Source organism: Anthonomus grandis, chromosome 1 (genome assembly GCF_022605725.1).
Source record: "Anthonomus grandis grandis chromosome 1, icAntGran1.3, whole genome shotgun sequence".
Lineage (NCBI taxonomy): Eukaryota > Metazoa > Arthropoda > Insecta > Coleoptera > Curculionidae > Anthonomus > Anthonomus grandis.
In genome coordinates, this window is record NC_065546.1 from 44,229,274 (window position 1) to 44,248,330 (window position 19,057).

General features: G+C 31.0%; 1 protein-coding gene across 3 annotated transcripts in view; it reads left to right on the forward strand.

Annotated features, from left to right (window-relative positions):
* The window catches only part of LOC126743151 (chitin synthase chs-2), a 76,021-nt gene that overhangs the window by 35,854 nt on the left and 21,110 nt on the right, over positions 1-19,057 (forward strand). For all 3 annotated transcript variants that reach the window (XM_050450129.1, XM_050450144.1, XM_050450136.1), the window contains exon 2: positions 2,574-2,670. In XM_050450129.1, coding sequence (XP_050306086.1) covers positions 2,576-2,670 — 95 coding nt within the window. In that variant the 5' untranslated portion in view covers positions 2,574-2,575. The remainder of the gene's footprint in view (positions 1-2,573; positions 2,671-19,057) is intronic.

The following is a 19,057-nucleotide window of genomic DNA, read 5'->3' on the forward strand; positions in this document are numbered from 1 at the left end:
TGTGCATAAATGTTCACAAAAATGTACAAGATTCAACTAGTTCCAACATAGTTCTCTTCTACTAAAAGATTATGTATCAAGAAATCACGCTTTTTACTTTGATTTGAATTATTCTGTTAATAAATTAAATTTTATTATGATTTTTATTTGAGGTAATTAATTATGATTGATTGTCCAACCTTCTACTACTGTAAGAAAAACTCTTTGTAATTAAAAATAATTTTCTACTTTTTACCTCGATTAGCCATAAAAGCGTGTTTTTCTTAGTTTTTTTTAACTATTATTTATTTAATTCATATTCGTTTATTGTACTTTAATCAATAAAACTGTATGTATTAAAAAATATTGTGATCACGATAAATTCCTTATTTACTTGTCAAATTTTGTTCCGTAAAATAATTTCGAAATTTATGTTCTGCTTATTTTGTTGTAATTAATAAGAAGCCTTTGTAAATCACGGTTATTATATTACATCTTATATAAATATTAATTAAAATAACCTGCGTTTATGAGACTTAATAGTACCCACACATGTGTAAGGAATAAACAAGGTGAGAATGTAACTACCCTAAAGACATTTTGGTCTTCGTTGTGCAGGCATGCGTAGAACATGCGCTAGCTCTATCTCTCTTACTTTCCTACAGAAGATCTAAAAAAAAGAAATTATTAATCCTGGCAGTTCTAATAAGGATAATGGGCAACTGTTATTAAATTATTGCACTATCATCCATCTCTGATACGTCTGCAAAGTTTCAAGTTGATCAGACTTTTAGAAACCAGTGAAAATTAGTTTTCCTTAATGTCCCCTCCCCCCTTATTTTTTGAACGGATCAATTCAAAATATTTAAACTTGAGGTAATACAATTGATGAATGAATACTATGTTTTAAAGCAAAATTGACAGATCAAAATTTCAAGATGGCTGCTGGGCGCCATCTTGGAATAACAAATTAAATGGAAAAAGTGGTCTTGTGGTACATCATTTTTAAGCTCCTAATGAGTACTTTATAATATCTACTTTATAATACTCCTAGAATATAAATTCAATACCTTTACCTACTACAAAATGGTGGTACATTTAATAATTACCTGAATACATTAACATTTAACTTGATATATCAAATAAATACATTGAGTTTAATCGAGAAGATGCTGGAAATGGTTGCCTTGAACTTCTTGACACAAGAACAGTCGGTCCAAAATTTTGGCACCGAACATTTTTTAATACACTAACCTCGATATTTCTACAAATATTTTTTATTGTCTATCGTAAATCCAATACTGAAGCAGGTTCAGTTTCGTACACCTTTTCCCTCAAATAGCCCCATAAAAAAAGTCTAGAGGTGTCAAATCCACACCTCGACGGGCAATCCAACGACCGGGAAATTGTTCCGATCTAAATAGCTCCGAACTTATTTGGAGTAGTGTGGTGGTGCTCCATCTTGCTGGAATACAATATCCATATCATTAGGATTCGTTTCAATTGAACTTTTGAATGTATTTATTCGATATAACATGTTAAATGTTAATGTATTCAGGTAATTATTAAATGAACCACCATTTTGTATTAAAGATATTGAAGTAAAGATAAATATATTGAATTTATATTCTAGACTTATAAAGTACTCGTTAGGAGCAAATTGATGTGCCACAAGACCACCCTTTCCATTAATTTTTTTTCCAAGATGGCGCGCAGCAGCCATCTTGAAATTTTCAGATGTCAATTTTGCTTTAAAATATAGTATTCATTCATCAATTACATTACCTCAAGTTTCAATATTTTTAATTGATCCGTTCAAAAAAGACTGATCAACCTGACGGACCTCAGATTTTAGGAACAAAAAGTCAATTTTACTCTTAAAACCAAAGGACGTCGTTTTATCTCTAAATATTAAAGAAAACATTGAGGGAGCAATACCTGAAGATGATATGTCGTGAACCGATGTGCCAAAAAAGCGCCTAAAACTCCATAATTTTGCAACTGATAATTAAAAAATCGTGAATGAAGACGATATACATTAACATCGTTACTCAGCACCGTTCGTCTCATGGTACCGTTAACTCGAATTAGGAAAAAATGGTGCAACAACGTGATCTTCCACTAATAAAACATTTAATTTGACTTTGACGACGAAAACGAGAGTAACTGTGCATCGAAAAATTCGGTTTCTTTTGCGGGAGTGATGAACTCGGTATTTTTCAATTTTAAGGTTGATGCACCCATGATTTATGAGGATGACCGAACACAATTGCTTTTTGTGCATTTATTTCATCAATCCGGAAACCTTAGAAAATTAATATTCAATAGGGCATCTGATAGGGGATACGCTTAACATATTCCCAATTGTCTTGCCACATTGCTAATGTATCTCCTTACCAGATCTTTAACAAGAGTACTGAGAATCTTTTGCAAAAGAGAAATCGAGATGCATTGTGATCGATCGTTTCATAATGGCGACGTTTACAATTGCTTCTTTTTTAAATGAGAATAGTCGGCTAATTGATGCAGTAGGAGGAGAAAATGAAGATCCGATAAATTTCTTAAATAAATCTTTTTTTTTTGTTAAATTACAGACATGACAGCGAACATACGAAACGACGCGAGCTACAGCGACGACAATTTTTCTGACGACGAAAGTTCTCCACTCACGGAAAACATCTATGGAGGAAGGTAAGTTTTCTTGACAGTACCAAACGTATGCCGATGACACCTGTCTTCAACGTATTTAGAATCAGTACTCACAGGCTGTTCGTTGAATAATTATAAACTATCCCAAGTGTTCTTTAGTATTATGATAATAATATAAGTACTATTCTTACTTGCTTCTGGTTAAGATCCAAGTGCTTTTTTAGGCGCTTCTCTTTGCTGATGACAGGCAGTTGCCGAATGCATTTGGTAGAGTAGAAGTTGTTCATATATGTACATCAACTTCTATGGAGAAGCCATTGCATGGATATATAGAAGTTCTCAGTTAATTTAATCAGTCATTCCAAATTCTCGTGCAGACTCTCTAGTAATTAAAATCATTCATATCTGACCTGCCAACAAATACTGCTGTGTAGTTCTATAACTAATTCTATATTACTAAGGCAAATATTTGATCTAAAAAATCAGCTGTAGCATTACGGGTGCTGCTGTTTTTTCATATTGGTCTATAATGTTTGATCCTACTAGTTATAAAGTATATTTTTATGGAGTCTGGCTATTTATATTAAAATCAATTTAAAATATAGTATACTTGACGTTGAATGAGGTTTAGAAAAATAAGAATAACACTGTGAAATAACTGGTATTCTGCTTAAGGATTATCCAGTTTAACTTATCACTCCTTACCATAAACTAAATGAAAAAAAAAATATATGTATAAATCTACAATAACTACTGAAGATTTTGATGTTCATTTCAATGAAAGATATGGAGAAGTTCTTTCAAAGTCTCGGCATTTAAGACAGTTGACTTACAGTTCCTCACTGCAATTGGCAGGCGCAAAGTTATTTAGACTCTCTTACAGGATCTTCAATACTAATCCAGTAACTAAAATAAGTCGTACCATTCCTAATTGCTATTGACTACTGATCAATGCCTCAAAATCATCTTATTCACGTTCATGATCAAATTCAGTCTATTTTCAATAATTCCTCAATAACTTGGAAGAGTTCAATCTAAATATAACTCTTCTTCTCTTCATCTTCTCTCACTATTAAAGATATAATATAATAGAATAACAAATGTTTGCTTAAACAGAAAGTTCTAGGCTATGTCTCAGGCCAAAAGGTTCACATCTAGAACACGTCGATATTAATGAATTAGATTAATGATTAGACTCTTGGATAACTATATCCAGAAATAAAAGTTTTTTCGTAGAAAACTTGAAACTCACGGATAGACAAATAAATGGTGCAGATATAGATACCAAAATGGGGATTCCAATTCACACAACTTTGGAATCAATGTCTGAATACAACTTTCAGTTCCTGAAATTGTCAAGAAGTCATTCAACAATTAGAAAATCTGGTTTTAATATGGCTTCGAGTGTCTTTAATGAAATCATTACTAAATCATTTTCTGTTTTTTTCTCTTTTTTTCTTTTTCCTTCTCTTCTTTTACTCCCTCTTTTTCCTTTTTTTTCTCTTCTTCGTCTTCTTCTTCCCATACAAAAAAAAAGAAGTTTCAATTTGTCTAATATTTTCTGGTCGGAATGTTTGCAGTCTTTACTTGTTTTAAGTCACTTTTTTTCTCTTTTTCCTCCTCTTCTTTTATTCCCTCTTTTTCCTTTTTCTTTCTCTTCTGCGTCTTCTTCTTCCTATACAAAAAAAAGAAACTTCAATTTGTCTAATAGCCTTTGGTGTTATAATTCCTTTTTGCTAGTAAGCTTCTTGGCGTTCCTGGAATATACATTTCAATAGAGAGTGTCCATAAGATGAGGAGGAGAATAAGAAGAAGTATTCTATATGATTGTACATAAGACATTCAGGATATTCCTGATAACTGTCTCTCAAGAAGTGACTTATATGAGCAAGGCACATATTCTGCTTTCTGAAGGAAAAAGATCACAACGCCTCTTCTCTATCTTACTCCTACTCATTCATTTTACTATGATGATTCCTTGGTAGCTGTTCTGGTTTCCCTTGGTGGATCTGTCATGAGAAAATTAATATTTTCTTAGGTTGCATCAACTATATTAACCCACTTTTTTATTATCAGTAATTTTACAAAAAAGTTTGGCCTGGAGCTTTCTAGTTATACGATTACACTTAAAGTCAGTTTTATTCTTAAGTACGTAAATGTAGTTTTAAGTCACTGACTTAGAATTTGAATAGCGACAAAAGTCATTCAGGCTGTTCTTAGTTACCCTATCATAATGAGTAATTTAACTGTTCTTACTTGTTTTACTTGGTCAAGAGCCTGTACATTCTTAAACGATTCGCTTTGCTGATGACACATAGTTTCTCAATGCATTTGTTAGAGTAGAGGTTTAAGAGCTTTTATAGGCAAACCATTGCAGACATTTCTAGAAGTTCTCAGTCAATCCAAGGAAAATTATTCTAGATTTTCTTACAGGCTCTCCAGTTATCGAAATCAGTCATATCTAGTTTAACTGCAATTAGGTTGAGCTTCAGATATTTCTTTTGCTTGTGACACGCAATTCCTTACTGCAATTTATAGGCAAACTCTTGCAGACTTCCTTACAGACCGTTTATACCCATTTTAACTGCTATTGACTACTGATCAACGCCTCAGGATAATCTTATTCTCCTCCAGGATCAGATACAATATGTTGATATAAGCCATTTTTTCTCTTTTTTCTTCTTCGTCTGCTTCACACACAAAAAGAACAAATTTCAAAATGTCTCTAGTTCTACTAGTGACCTATTGAAAGTGTTATATCTGTCCTTCTTGCTTGTAATTTTTCCCTGGTCCCTGGAATATTTTCTGTAATATGTCATTAAAGTATCTTAGTTTTTAAGTAGATTAACTTGAGACGGCTTTCTGGAAATCGAGATCCAGTAAGCCATCCAGAAGGTGAACACATTACTTTACTGAAGGGAGTCTAAGTGGTTTCTCTGGTCAGGATCCAAAAATTTGATCATTAGATCATGAATTTTAGTCGGCTGTCGAGAAGTGATTCTGTTCTTGATTATTTTATCTACCAGGATCTTTAGTGTTATATCAACAATGTTCTAAGTATCGTTCTTACTTGCTTTACTTGGTCAAGAGTTTGGCGGTTTCTTAGGCGTTTCTCTTCGGTCATAATACTACAATAGAAATAGTTGATATATACACAATCTTATGCCTATATTTGTAAAGGCTCGCAGTCAATTCAGTGAAAGTAAATTCAGATTTTCTTACAGGCTTCATCCAATACTGTTACAGTAACTAACATTTTTCATATTTAGTCTAACTTCTATTAGCTCTTGACAAACTTTCAATGCTTTAGACATTTGTTTTTCCGATGATTCCTCACAGTAATTAAAGGTTTTTTAGACTTTCTTAGTCAGGACCATTTTAGTCACTGGAAACGCTCGTACTTGTTCTAACTACTATTGACTCCTGATTAACGCCCTAAGATCATCTTATTCCCTTTCAGGATGAAATACAGTCTATTTTTATGTTCCTTGATAACTTGAAAGGATTCAACCTAATATAACTCCCCTCCTCTTTTCTGAAAAGTTAACCAAATATAACTCTTGGAAAATTCACGAATAATTGTTTGTTTAGATAGAAGGTTCTAGGCTATGTCTTAGTGGAAAAAGAAAGGTCCAAAAGGTTCACATCTAGAACACGTCGATATTAAAGAATTAAACTCTTGAATATCTGTATCCAGAAATAAAAGTTTTTGGTAGGAAACTCATGGGTAGACAAATAAATGGTGCAGATATAGATACCAAAATGGGGATTCCATTTCATACAACTTTGGAATCAATGTCTTGATACAACTTTCAGTTTCTGCAATTGTCAAGAAGTCATTCAACAATTAGAAAATCTGGTTCTAATATGGCTTCGAGTGTCTTTAATGAAGTCATCATCAATCGGAATCTTTGAAGTCTTTATTTGTTTTAAGTTACTTTTCTTTCTCTTTTTCCTCCTCTTCTTTTACTCCCTCTTTTTCCTTTTTCTTTCTCTTCTTCGTCTTCTTCTTCCCATACAAAAAAGTAACTTATATGAGCAAGGTCCATATGCTGCTTTCTGAAGGAAAAAGAGCGTTCTTCTCTATCTTGCTCCAACTCATTCATTTTACTATGATGATCCCTTGGTAGCTGTTCTGGTTCCCTTGGTGGATCTGTGATGAGAAAACTAGCATTATCTCAGGTTGCATCAACACATTAACCCACTTTTTTATTATTAGTAATTTTACAAAAAAGTTTGGCCTGGAGCTTTCTAGTTATACGATTACACTTAATGTCAGTTTTATTCTTAAGTACGTAAATGTAGTTTTAAGTCACTGACCTAGAATTTGAATAGCGACAAAAGTCGTTTAGGCTGTTCTCAGTTACCCTATCATAATGAGTAATGTAACTGTTCTTACTTGTTTTATTTGGTCAAGACCCTGTACTTTCCTAAACGATTCTCTTTGTTGATGACACATAGTTTCTCAATGCATTTGTTAGAGTAGAGGTTGTTCATATAGCCACATAAGCTTTTATAGGCAAACCACTGCAAGGATTTATAGGAAATCTCAATCAATCAAAGGAAAATTATTCTAGACTTTCTTACAGGCTCTCCAGTTATCGAAATAAGTTATATCTAGTTTAACTGCAATCAGGTCGAGATTCAGATATTCCTTTTGTTTATGATACGCAATTCCTTATTGCAATTTATAGGCAAACTTTCTTACAGACCGTTTATATTCATTTTAACTGCTATTGACTACTGATCAACGCCTCAGGATAATCTTATTCTCCTCCAGGATCAGATACAATATGTTGATAAAAGCCATTCTTTCTCTTTTTTCTTCTTTGTCTGCTTCACATACAAAAAGAACAAATTTCAGAATGTCTCTAGTTCTACTAGTGACATATTGAAAGTGTTACATCTGTACTTCTTGCTTGTAAATTTTTTAGTGTCCCTGGAATATTTTCTGTTACGTGTCATTAAAGTGTCTAAGTTTTTAAGTAAATTAAATTGAGACAGCTTTCTGGAAACCGAGATCCAGTAAGCCATCCAGAAAGTGAACACATTACTCTACTGAAGGGACTCTAAGTGATTTTTCTGGTCAGGATCCAAAAATTTTATCATTAGATCTTGAAGTGATTCTATTCTTAATTATTTTATCTACCAGGATCTTCAGTGTTATATCAACACTGTTCTAAGTATCGTTCTTACTTGCTTTACTTGGTCAAGAGTTTGGTGGTTTCTTAGGCGTTTCTCTTCGGTGATAACACTCAGTTCCTCTATGTATTTGGTAAAGTAGAAATTGCTGATATATACACAATCTTATGCCTATATTTGTAAAGGCTCGGAGTCAATCCAGTTAAAGTAAATTCAGATTTTCTTACAGGCTCTATCCAATACTTTTACAGTAACCAACATTTTTCATATCTGGTCTAACTTCTATTAGCTCTTGACAAACATTCAATGCTTTAGACATTTATTTTCCGATGATTCCTCACAGTAATTAAAGGTTTTTTAGACTTTCTTAGTCAGGACCATTTTAGTCACTGGAAACGCTCGTACTTGTTCTAACTACTATTGACTCCTGATTAACGCCTTAAGATCATCTTATTCCCTTTCAGGATGAAATACAGTCTATTTTTATGTTCCTTGATAACTTCAAAAGATTCAACCCAATATAACTCCCCTTCTCTTTCTGAAAAGTTAACCAAATATATCTCTTGGAAAATTCACGAATAATTGTTTGTTTAGATAGAAGGTTCTAGGCTAGTGTCAGTGGCTCAGTGGAAAAAGAAAGGACCAAAAGGTTCACATCTAGAACAAGTCGATATTAAAGAATTAGACTCTTGGATAACTGTATCAAGAAATAAAAGTTTTTTCGTATGAAACTTGAAACTCACGGGTATACAAATAAATGGTGCAGATATAGATACCAAAATAGGGATTTCAATTCACACAACTTTGGAATCAATGTCTAAATACAACTTTTAGTTTCTGCAATTGTCAAGAAGTCATTCAACAGTTAGAAGATCTGGTTCTAATATGGCTTCAAGTGTCTTTAATGAAGTCATCACTAAATCATTTTCTGGTCGAAATGTTTGCAGTCTTTGTAGATTACTTATTTTACTTATTTTACTATTACAGTACTTATTTTAAGTCACTTTTTTCTCCTCTTCTTTTATTCCCCTTTTTTTTTCCTTTTTCTTGGCGTTCCTTGAATATACATCTCAATAGATGAGTGTCCATCAGATGAGGAGGATGATAAGAAGTATTCTATATGATTGTACATAAGACATTCAGGGTATTCTTGATTACTGACTCTCAGGAAGTGACTTGTATGAGCAAGGCACATATTCTGCTTTCTGAAGGAAAAAGATCACAACGCCTCTTCTCTAACTCTTTTGCTCCAACTCATTCATTTTACTATGATGATCCTATGATATCCTTCTATGGGAGATCTGTGATGAGAAAACTTACATTTTCTGAGGTTTCATCAAGTTTATTAACCCACTTGTTTATTATCAGTAACTTTACAAAAAAGTTTGACCTGGAGCTTTCTAGTTAAGCACTTAAAGTCAGTCTTATTTCTAAGTACGTAAATGTCATTTAAAATCACTGAACTCACTGAACTAGAACTTGAATAACAACAAAAGTCATTTAGGCTGTTCTCAATTACTCTATCTACAGGGATCTTCAGTATTATATCAAGTAATGACACTGTTCTTACTTGTTTTACTTGGTCAAGAACGTGATTCTATTTGTTGATAACACACAGTTCATCAATGGCACTATTAGGGTAGATACACATTGCAGGGATTTGTGGAAGTTCTCAGTCAATCCATTGAAAGGTATTTCTGATTTTCTTATAGGCTTTCCAGTACTGTTGCAGTTACTCAGATTTTTCATATCTAGTCTAATTGCTATTAGCTATTGATTTGCGCTCGATGCTTCAGACATTTTTTGCTGATGACTCGCAATTCTTCGCAGTAATTGGCAAGCAAAGTTATTTTAGACCTGTTTACAGGATCTTTAGGACTATTTTAGTAACTGGCACCGTTCGTATATATTCTCACATCTATGGACTCCTAATCAATGCCTCAAAATCATATTATACTCTTTCAAGATTAAATACTGTCTATTTTTGTTAGTTGCTTGATAACCTGGAAAGATTGGATCCCAATAGTTAGAGATTTACCAAAGATAACTCTTAAAAAATTACGGAACAGCTGTTTCTTTAGACAGGTTATGTCCCAGTGGAAAATAATAGGGGTAGATATTATATTAGTAGGAAATTATTCAGAGACAATAGTTCACCAGACTTTGAAGTCTATATCTGGATTCAACTTTAAGTTTCTGGAAACAATTGTCAGGAAGTCATTTAATAGTTGGGCGATCTAGCATTTAGTACCGATATGGCTTTAATTAACCTTGCTGGAGTTTCTCAATAAATTCGTCAGTAAATAATTATCCGGTCAAGAACTTTGCAGTCTTTATTTGATATGAGCAATTTCTTTCTTTACTTTCTCGTTTTCTTTTTTCTTCGTCTTCTTCTTTCTCATAACAAACATTCAAAAACAAACTTCAATTTGTCTAATAGTAACTGTTATATCTGTTCTTGTTCCTTGTGAGGTTCTTGAATAGAATATCTTGAGACAGCTTTATAGAAATCGAGATCCAGCTTTAAGTGAATAAATTTTCGGGTCAGAAACTGTATTTCTTGAGTTTCCTAAAGTAGATCAGATTCCTAAGGTTAGGTTATTTATAACTATTGAGACTGTTCTTGGTTACTTTATCCCGTAAGACAAATATTAAAAATACGTAATCTGCTTTCTGAAGAAATATCATAATGCCTTTATCCAGCTTGCTCCTACATTTCATTGTGATGACCTTAATAGCTGACCTGATACTCCTTGGTGATTTCATGAAAATCTAAAGAAAATTGTCTATTTTCTTAGGGTTTATCACATGGATTAACCAAAACTTCTTTATCATCTAAAATTCTACAAAAAAAAAGTTTGGCCTCCAGTTATACAATTGCACTTAAAGTCACTTTTTCACACTGAAGCACATAAATGTCGTTTTAAATCACGTATATTTAATTTGAATGGCAGCGTTTAATGGCCTCTTAAAAACCCTTAAACCATGAGTAGTCTAATTGAATTCTACCTCTCTCGAACAAACAGTGGATGACCTTTAAATGGGTCCATTTGGGTGGGTAACGACCTTGATAACAATAAGTTGCGGGGTAATACCACTTTATCGGGTCCTTCAGTGGTGCTTGATCGGTACCACCTTCTAAAAGGTTCTCATTGAAATCAGGATGTATTCGCGAATCTGCGAAAGGCTTTTGACTTTTTAAGAGTCCGGAACCCGATGAGGGTTTTACAGTTTAAGATTTAAATAAAAGGAGTGAAAAGAATCAAGATACGATTTTTCATTGGCGTGGGTAATTTCATATCTCGCGATAACATTGTTAATTAAACGTGGTACCTGGTCGTTGCTCAATTGTTGTTTAATGTACGACCGCGTGCGCCAAGGACGTCGTGTGTTCTGTGAAAGTTGAAAATTATTAAAATTGGATTAGCGTAATTGGTTTGTCGATATAGAGACGTTTTAAGACGGGCTTTTTATCGTCGATTTTATGCATTATAAGCCATTTCAGATCCAAATGTCATTGTGAATTACAATAAAATGATTCTGTTTATACGAGGTTTTGATCAGTCATTTTGTCAAGACAGTTGAATTGTTCTTCTTCTTCCTCATGCTAATCTACAAATAATTAAAAAATGTAGATCAGTTTCTTAGTTATTTCATTCAGAGAGTTAAAGTCATTTCTCTTTTTTTAGCTTCTTTTTCTTTTTTGTTTTTTTGCTCTTTTGCTCCTTTTTATTATATATTTTATTTTTCATTTAATTTAATATTCTTTTCCTCCTTCTAATTAAAATTATTTTGTATTTATTTCGCCCAGGCAGTTAAATTAATTTCTCTTCGTATTTTCCCCTTTCCTCTTTCTGCTTCTTTTCTTGTCCCTTTTCTCTTTCTAGTCGTTGTGTTCAGTTTCAGTTCACTCTTTCTTTATCGTATTCTTTACCTTATCCTTTTTCTTCTTCTCTCATTTGTCTTCATCTCGTCATCTCATTCTCATAGATAAGAATGAGTAAAACTAAACCCTATGAAACTTTAATCAAAAAATGCAAAAAATTGTTTTATTGATTTTAAAACTTGTACATCCAGTCAGGAATTGATTAAATAAATCTTGATCAGCTAAGAATTGATTATATAATTATCTTATTGCCTATATAATTTTTTTGCCAGAAATAGGTAAAATCATGTTTATGATTTAGGTAAGCTGGTAATGAATTAAATAATAATATTATTAATGAAAAAAATTTATTAATCTGGAATAAAGAAACCATTTACTTTGACTGAAATAAGTTTCGTTTAGATGAGAATTGATTAGGTCATTATCTTATTGATTACCTCAGTTCTTTGATCAAAAATGGGTGAAAGCATGTATATAATTTAGGTAAGCCCTGGTAAACCTGGAATTGATTAAAACATTTGTTATTATTAAATAAAAGGTTCTTTGTACAGATTAAGATTTGCGTAAACCCTGGTAAGCATGTAACTTATGGGCTTTATTGATTATGAAGGTAAGCAATAAAATAAAAGCATTGATCAACTACGCGTTCATAGCATAATCAACTTAGTGATTTTAATTGATTAAATAAATTGATTGTCATAATAAACATTGATCAGCTATTGCTTATTCTTTTCTCACCTTTTACATGTTTTTCACCTTGTTCTTTTTCGTTTCATCCTCACCAAAAAAATCTTTATTTTTTTTTATTATTATTTTTTTTTAATTACTATTTTTTTTTCTTTTAATTTTTTTCTTTTTCTGTTTTATCTTATCACTCTTATTTCTTTTGTTATTCTTCTTTATCTTTATCTCGTCATCAGATGAAACTTACCAAATGCGAAAAATCCTTTTATTGATTTTAAAATTTTTACGACCATCACAAGACCAGCCAGAAATTAATTAAATAAATCTCGATTGGGTGATTATTATAATTTTCATGATTTAGGTAAGCCTAGAAGTGGTTAAATAATAATTTAACTCATGAAGAGATTCATTAATCTAGAATGAACAAATTGGTTGCTTTATTTGTGATAAGCGTCATTCAGCTGAGAATTGATTAAATCATCATTTTATTCAGTTTACAATTCTTTGATCAGGGAGAGATAAAAGCATATTTATGATTTAGATAAGTCTTGGTAAGCCTAGAAGTAATTAAGCAATGATTTTTTTAAAGAAAGGCTCATGAAAAGAAAGAAAGGTTTTGTTATTATTGAATGAGAAGTTCTTTGGTCAGTTAGTAGGATTTGGGTAAATCATAGTAAACATATAATTGACGAAATAATCATTTTATTGATTATAAAGGTAAGCGATAAAATGAAAGCATTGAATATAAATAGATTGTTTGCCAAACATTGATCGGGATTGATCGGGTAGAACTTTTTTAAAAATATGAATGAATGCAAAAATCATTGCGATGGTCATTTGTCCATCAGTCTTCAAATCATCATCAATCATTTTGTCCAGGCAGTTAATGTCATTATTCGTCTTCGTCGTTTTTCTCATTCTAATTAAAATTATAGTTTAATTCTTCATTCACTTTTTCCAGGTAGTTAAACTCATTTCTCTACTTTTTTTTTGTTTTTCTTCTTCTTCTTCCTGTTTGTCTCCTCCTCATACTCATCTACAAATAACAAAAAGACGTAGTTTAGAATATCAATAATTTTTTTTAATTAACAATTAAAATCATTATTTTTGTTCCTTCTGTCCTTCTGAATATTAAGTTATTCCTCGTCTTCTCTTGTTCTTTGAAAAAATGCAGTTTACTCTTCTTCTATTCTCTCCTTTTTTTTTCACCAAAAAATTTCTTTTCTTCTTTTTTCTTCTGTTTTTTCTCTTCCTTCTTGTCACTCTTATTTCATTTCCCGTTCTTCTTTTTATCCTTTTTTCTCCATTATATCCATCTCGTCATGTCATTCTTATGGATGAAATAGAGTTAAACTAAACCATATGAACCTTTTATCAATTGTGAAAAATTCTTTTAGTGATTTTAAAAGTTTTATGACCGTTACCAGTCAGGAATTAATAAAATAAATCTTGACCAGCCGAGAATTGATTAAATAGTTGTCTTATTGACTACCTATCTTTTTTGACCAGGAATAGAATAGGTAAAATCATTTTTATGATTTAGCCTATAATTAATTACTTTTATTGTAATAAGCCTCGTTTAGTTGGGAATTTATTAAAGCAATATTTTATTGATTAAATAAGTTTTTTGACCACGAATTTTTATTAAAAAGCCTTGGATAAACAGCAAATTGAAAGCATTGATCAACTCCGAGTTATGAAGATTAAACAAGATAATCATTTTAATTATTTAAATAAATTGATTGTCATAATTAACGTTGACCAGATAGCCCTTTTTTTGAATATGAATGAATGAAGAAATGATTGCGATGATTTAGAAGAGCCTGGAATTAAAAAAAAATAATTCATTAAAAATTGACTAAATAAATTGATTATCACTGATGAAGTGCGAATTGCAGGTAAATAGATGAATAATTTATTGTGATGAGTTTATCAAGTCCTTATAAGCCTGGACGAAATCATTATTGTGAATCAGTTGTCTGGAATTGATAAAATATTCATTTGATTGATTACAAAAATAAAGTCCAAAAACTTAATACGGAAATTTTTATGGATTATAAGTCATTTTATATCCAAACATCCTTTTAAAATCAATAAAAATTCTTTTATTGATTTTAAAAGGTTCACGGCCAAAATCAGTCAGGAATTATGGGTAAACCCTATGGGTCATCCCTGGTAAGCCTGTAATTGATGAATGATTCATTTTATGGAATTTGAAGATAAGCAGCAAAATGAAAGCATTGATCAACTTTGAGTTATCAAGATTAAACAAGATAATCATCTTACTGATTTCAATTGATTAAATAAATTGATTATCATAATTACCATTGATCTTATATGCCTGGACGATATCATTATTGTGATTCAGATGCCTGGAATTGATAAAATATTCATTTGACTGATTACAAAAATTAAGTCCGAAAACTTAGTACGGAAATTTCTATGGATTATAATATCCAAACATCCTTTAAAATCAATAAAAATCGTTTTATTGATTTTAAAAGTTCCACGGCCAAAATCAGTCAGGAATTATGGGTAAACCCTGGTAAGCCTGTAATTGATGAATGAATAATTTTATAGAATTTGAAGATAAGCAGCAAAATGAAAGCATTGATCAACTCTAATTTATCAAGATTAAACAAGATAATCATCTTAGTGATTTCAATTGATTAAATAAACTGATTGTCACAATTAACATTGATCAGATAGAACTTTTTTTGGATATGAATGGATGTAGAAATCATTGCGATGATTCAGGTGCGCCTAGAATTTAAAAAAAATATTCATTAAGAATTGATTATCATTGATCAAAGCTTCTTTCTATATGAACAGATAAATAACTTAAAACAATAATTTTGAGTATTTTCGTCCAGGAAGTTGATGTCAGTATTCTTCTTCTTCTTCTTTGTTTTTTTATAGTTTTTTACCTTCTAGTTAAAATTGCCGTTCAATTTTTTATTTATTTGAATGGCATGAATGGATATAGAAATCATTGCGATGATTCAGGTGAGCCTAGAATTTAAATAAATTATTCATTAAGAATTGATTATCATTGATCAAAGCTTCTTTCTATATGAACAGATGAATAACTTAAGGCAATAGTTTTCAGTCTTTTCGTCCAGGCAATTGATGCCAGTATTCTTCTTCTTCTTTGTTTTTTCTCGTTTTTCCCCTTCTAGTTAAAATTGCAGTTTATTTTTTTATTTATTTCGCGCAGTCAGTTAAAGTCATTCTTCTTATTCTTTTTCTTCCTATACTGATCTGCAAATAACAAAAAATATAGGTTACCTTGTCAGTCATTTCTTCTAGACAGTTGATATTATTTTTATTTTCCTTCTTCTTTCTGTTCTCCCTCCTTCTCGTGTTTATATTAAGTTATTCATCTTCTTTTCTTGTATTTTCTTTCTTTTTCTGATCTTTTTTCTCTTTCTAGTTTGTATAAAGAAATAATAAAAAATGCAGTCTAGTCTTCTTCTATTTCCTCCTTTTTTTGTGTTTTTCACCTTGTCTTTTTTCGACTCATCATCACTAACCTACTATAAGCCATTTTATATTTAAACATCCTTTAAAATCAATAAAAATTCTTTTATTGATTTTAAAAGTTCCACGGCCAAAATCAGTCAGGAATTATAGGTAAACCCTATGGGTCATCCCTGGTAAGCCTGTAATTGGTAAATGATTCATTTTATGGAAAAGCGGCAAAATGAAAGCATTGATCAACTTTGAGTTATCAAGATTAAACAAGATAATCATCTTACTGACTTCAATTGATTAAATAAATTGATTGTCATAATTACCATTGATTTTATATGCCTGGACGAAATCACTATTGTGATTCAGATGCCTGGAATTGATAAAATATTCATTTGACTGATTACAAAAATAAAGTTCGAAAACTTAATATGAAAATTTTTATGGATTATAAGCCATTTTATATCCAAACATCCTTTTAAAATCAATAAAAATTCTTTTATTGATTTTAAAAGTTCTGCGGCCAAAATCAGTCAGGAATTAAACCCTGGTAAGCTTGTATGTAATTGATGAATGAATTATTTTATTGAATTTGAAGATAAGCAACAAAATAAAATCATTGATTAACTTCGAGTTATCAAGATTTAACAAGATAATTATATTACTGATTTCAATTGATTAAATAAATTGATTTTTACAATTAACTGATCAGATAGAACTTTTTTTGGATATGAATGAATGTAGAAATCATTGCGATGATTCTGGTAAGCCTAGAATTTAAAAAAATTATTCATTAAGAACTGATTATCATTGATCAAAGCTTCTTTCTATATGAACAGATAAATAACTTAAGGCAATAATTTTGACTATTTTCGTCCAGGAAGTTGATGTCAATATTCTTCTTCTTCTTTGTTTTTTTCTCGTTATTTCTTTATTTATTTTGTGCAAGCAGTTGAAGACATTCTTCTTATTCTTTTTATTATTTTTTTCTTCTTATACTGATCTGAAAATAACAAACAATATTAGTTACATACATTTGATATTATTTTTATTTTCCTTTTTCCTTCTTTCTGTTCTCCCTTCTCCTCGTGTTTATATTAAATTATTCTTCTTCTTTTTTTTTTCTAATCTTTCTTCTCCTTCTAGTTTCTATAAGAAAATAATAAAAAAATGCAGTCTAGTCTTCTTCTATTTCCTCCTGTTTTTGTATTTTTCACCTTGTCTTTTTTCGACTCATCATCACCAACATCTTCTCTTCTGTCACTTTTTCTTTTTTTATGCTTATTATTTTTTTTTGTTTCTTCTTGCCACTTTTATTTTATTTCTTGTTCTTCCCTTCATCCTTCTTCTCTTCTTCATCTCGATCATTTACTTTTGTAAATGAGAATGAGTAAAACTAAACTCAATGGAACTTAATATTTGCGAAAAATCGTTATATTGATCTTAAAAGTTCGGTGACTAGTACCAGTCAGGAATTGATTAAATAATTGTCTTATTGACCAGAAATAGGTAAAATCATGTTTATGATTTAGGTACGCCTGGAAGTGATTAAATAATAATTTTACTAATAAAAAGGTTCTCGTTTGCTTTAATTGTGATAAGCCTCGATCAACTAAGAATTGATTAAACGGTTATTATAATTGAATGATAAGTTTTTTGGTTAAATTGTGATTTGGATAAACTCTGGTAAGCCTGTAATGAGGCAAATACTTTATTGATTATTAGAATGAGCAACAAAATGAAAGCATTGATCAACTGCGATTTCATAGGATAATCGTCTTTACTGATTTTATTTGATTAAATAAATTGATTGTCATTAATTAAGTGTAAACTCTTTTCTATATGAGGAGATGAATAATTTATTATGGCGATTTTAGTAAGTTTTGATATGCTTAAACAAAATAATTATTGAGATTTAGATGAGCTTGGATTTGATGAAATATTCATCTGCTCGATTATAAAAGTAAACAGGGAAAAATTCATTGAAAAGAAACATATTCTTTTATGCTAATTACTTAAGGTGCGGTCCGAAAACTAAGTAGAGAAATTTTCGTGGACTATAAACCATTTCAGACCCAAATATCACTAAGGATTGTAATAAAATTATTCTGGTCGTACGTAGTGAGAAAAACTACATATAAGAAATACAAAAAAAGTACGACAAACACACAAAAGCTCAAGATACACCCCATAAAGACCCATAAACCATTATAAAAAAAAAATCACAAATTTATTACACTGACACATACACGGTGTACCAATCTACGAATCATTTATTTTCTATTGCGCCTTATGGGAACGTTTGCAAAAATTCACCACGTATCAAATGTGATTATTTATGGTAGAGATACTTGAGAAGATACGCATGTATGTACTTATGTACCTCGTTTATCCACCCACTGATTATACACGTAGGGATTTTTTTTCAGTTTGTCGGATATCAGTAACGAACCTTGACATACCGGAATATATTCGCTTTATACGACCGACTCAGTGAATCATACAATACAAATTTATAATGCCCTAACCTTATAAAACTATTCAATTTATTTTAAGCACAATAATGTGTTGACCTTTTCTTTCATTTTTTTTAATCCAATTTGTCTTAGCACGCCCAGCATTACACACCTACATTGGAACGGTACAGCATTACTTACTGAATGATACTGAAACGACCAAATTTAGCATATTTTTACTTTGATGTCAGGTCATTGTAAAATATTAATTAATTTTACCCAATGTAGTAATTCAAATAATTATTACTATATGACTTAATATATGTAATGATCTATAACGTTTTGAAACAAATCAATTAAATCATTATAATTATTAACTCTGAAATAGTGTTTTTCTTGCCAAGGGTGTTGGCAAAGAAAATTAATAAAACTTGTTACGCAAATCCACCCAATAATAGTTGTCCAGAACAGTGAAAGTTATAACCAGTCATTTTCAACGCATTCATAAGCTAGAAACCTTCTTAGGATATATCTTAATAAAATTATATCACAGGCAAGGTCACAATATAAAAGTGAACGTAATTCGCCTTAAATTCTATTAAACGATCCTTGGTTTGCAAAAAAAAAATTACTTCGTCTTCTCAATTTAATTTATGACAACTATGATAAATTTTAGTTCATATTCCTGATTACAAAACATCATATCCGCTTTTAAGACAGTTCATTGGTCAGGGCACCCAGATCGCCTTGGCATTTGCTTGCAAATGCTTTATTCTCGAGTGAATTTATT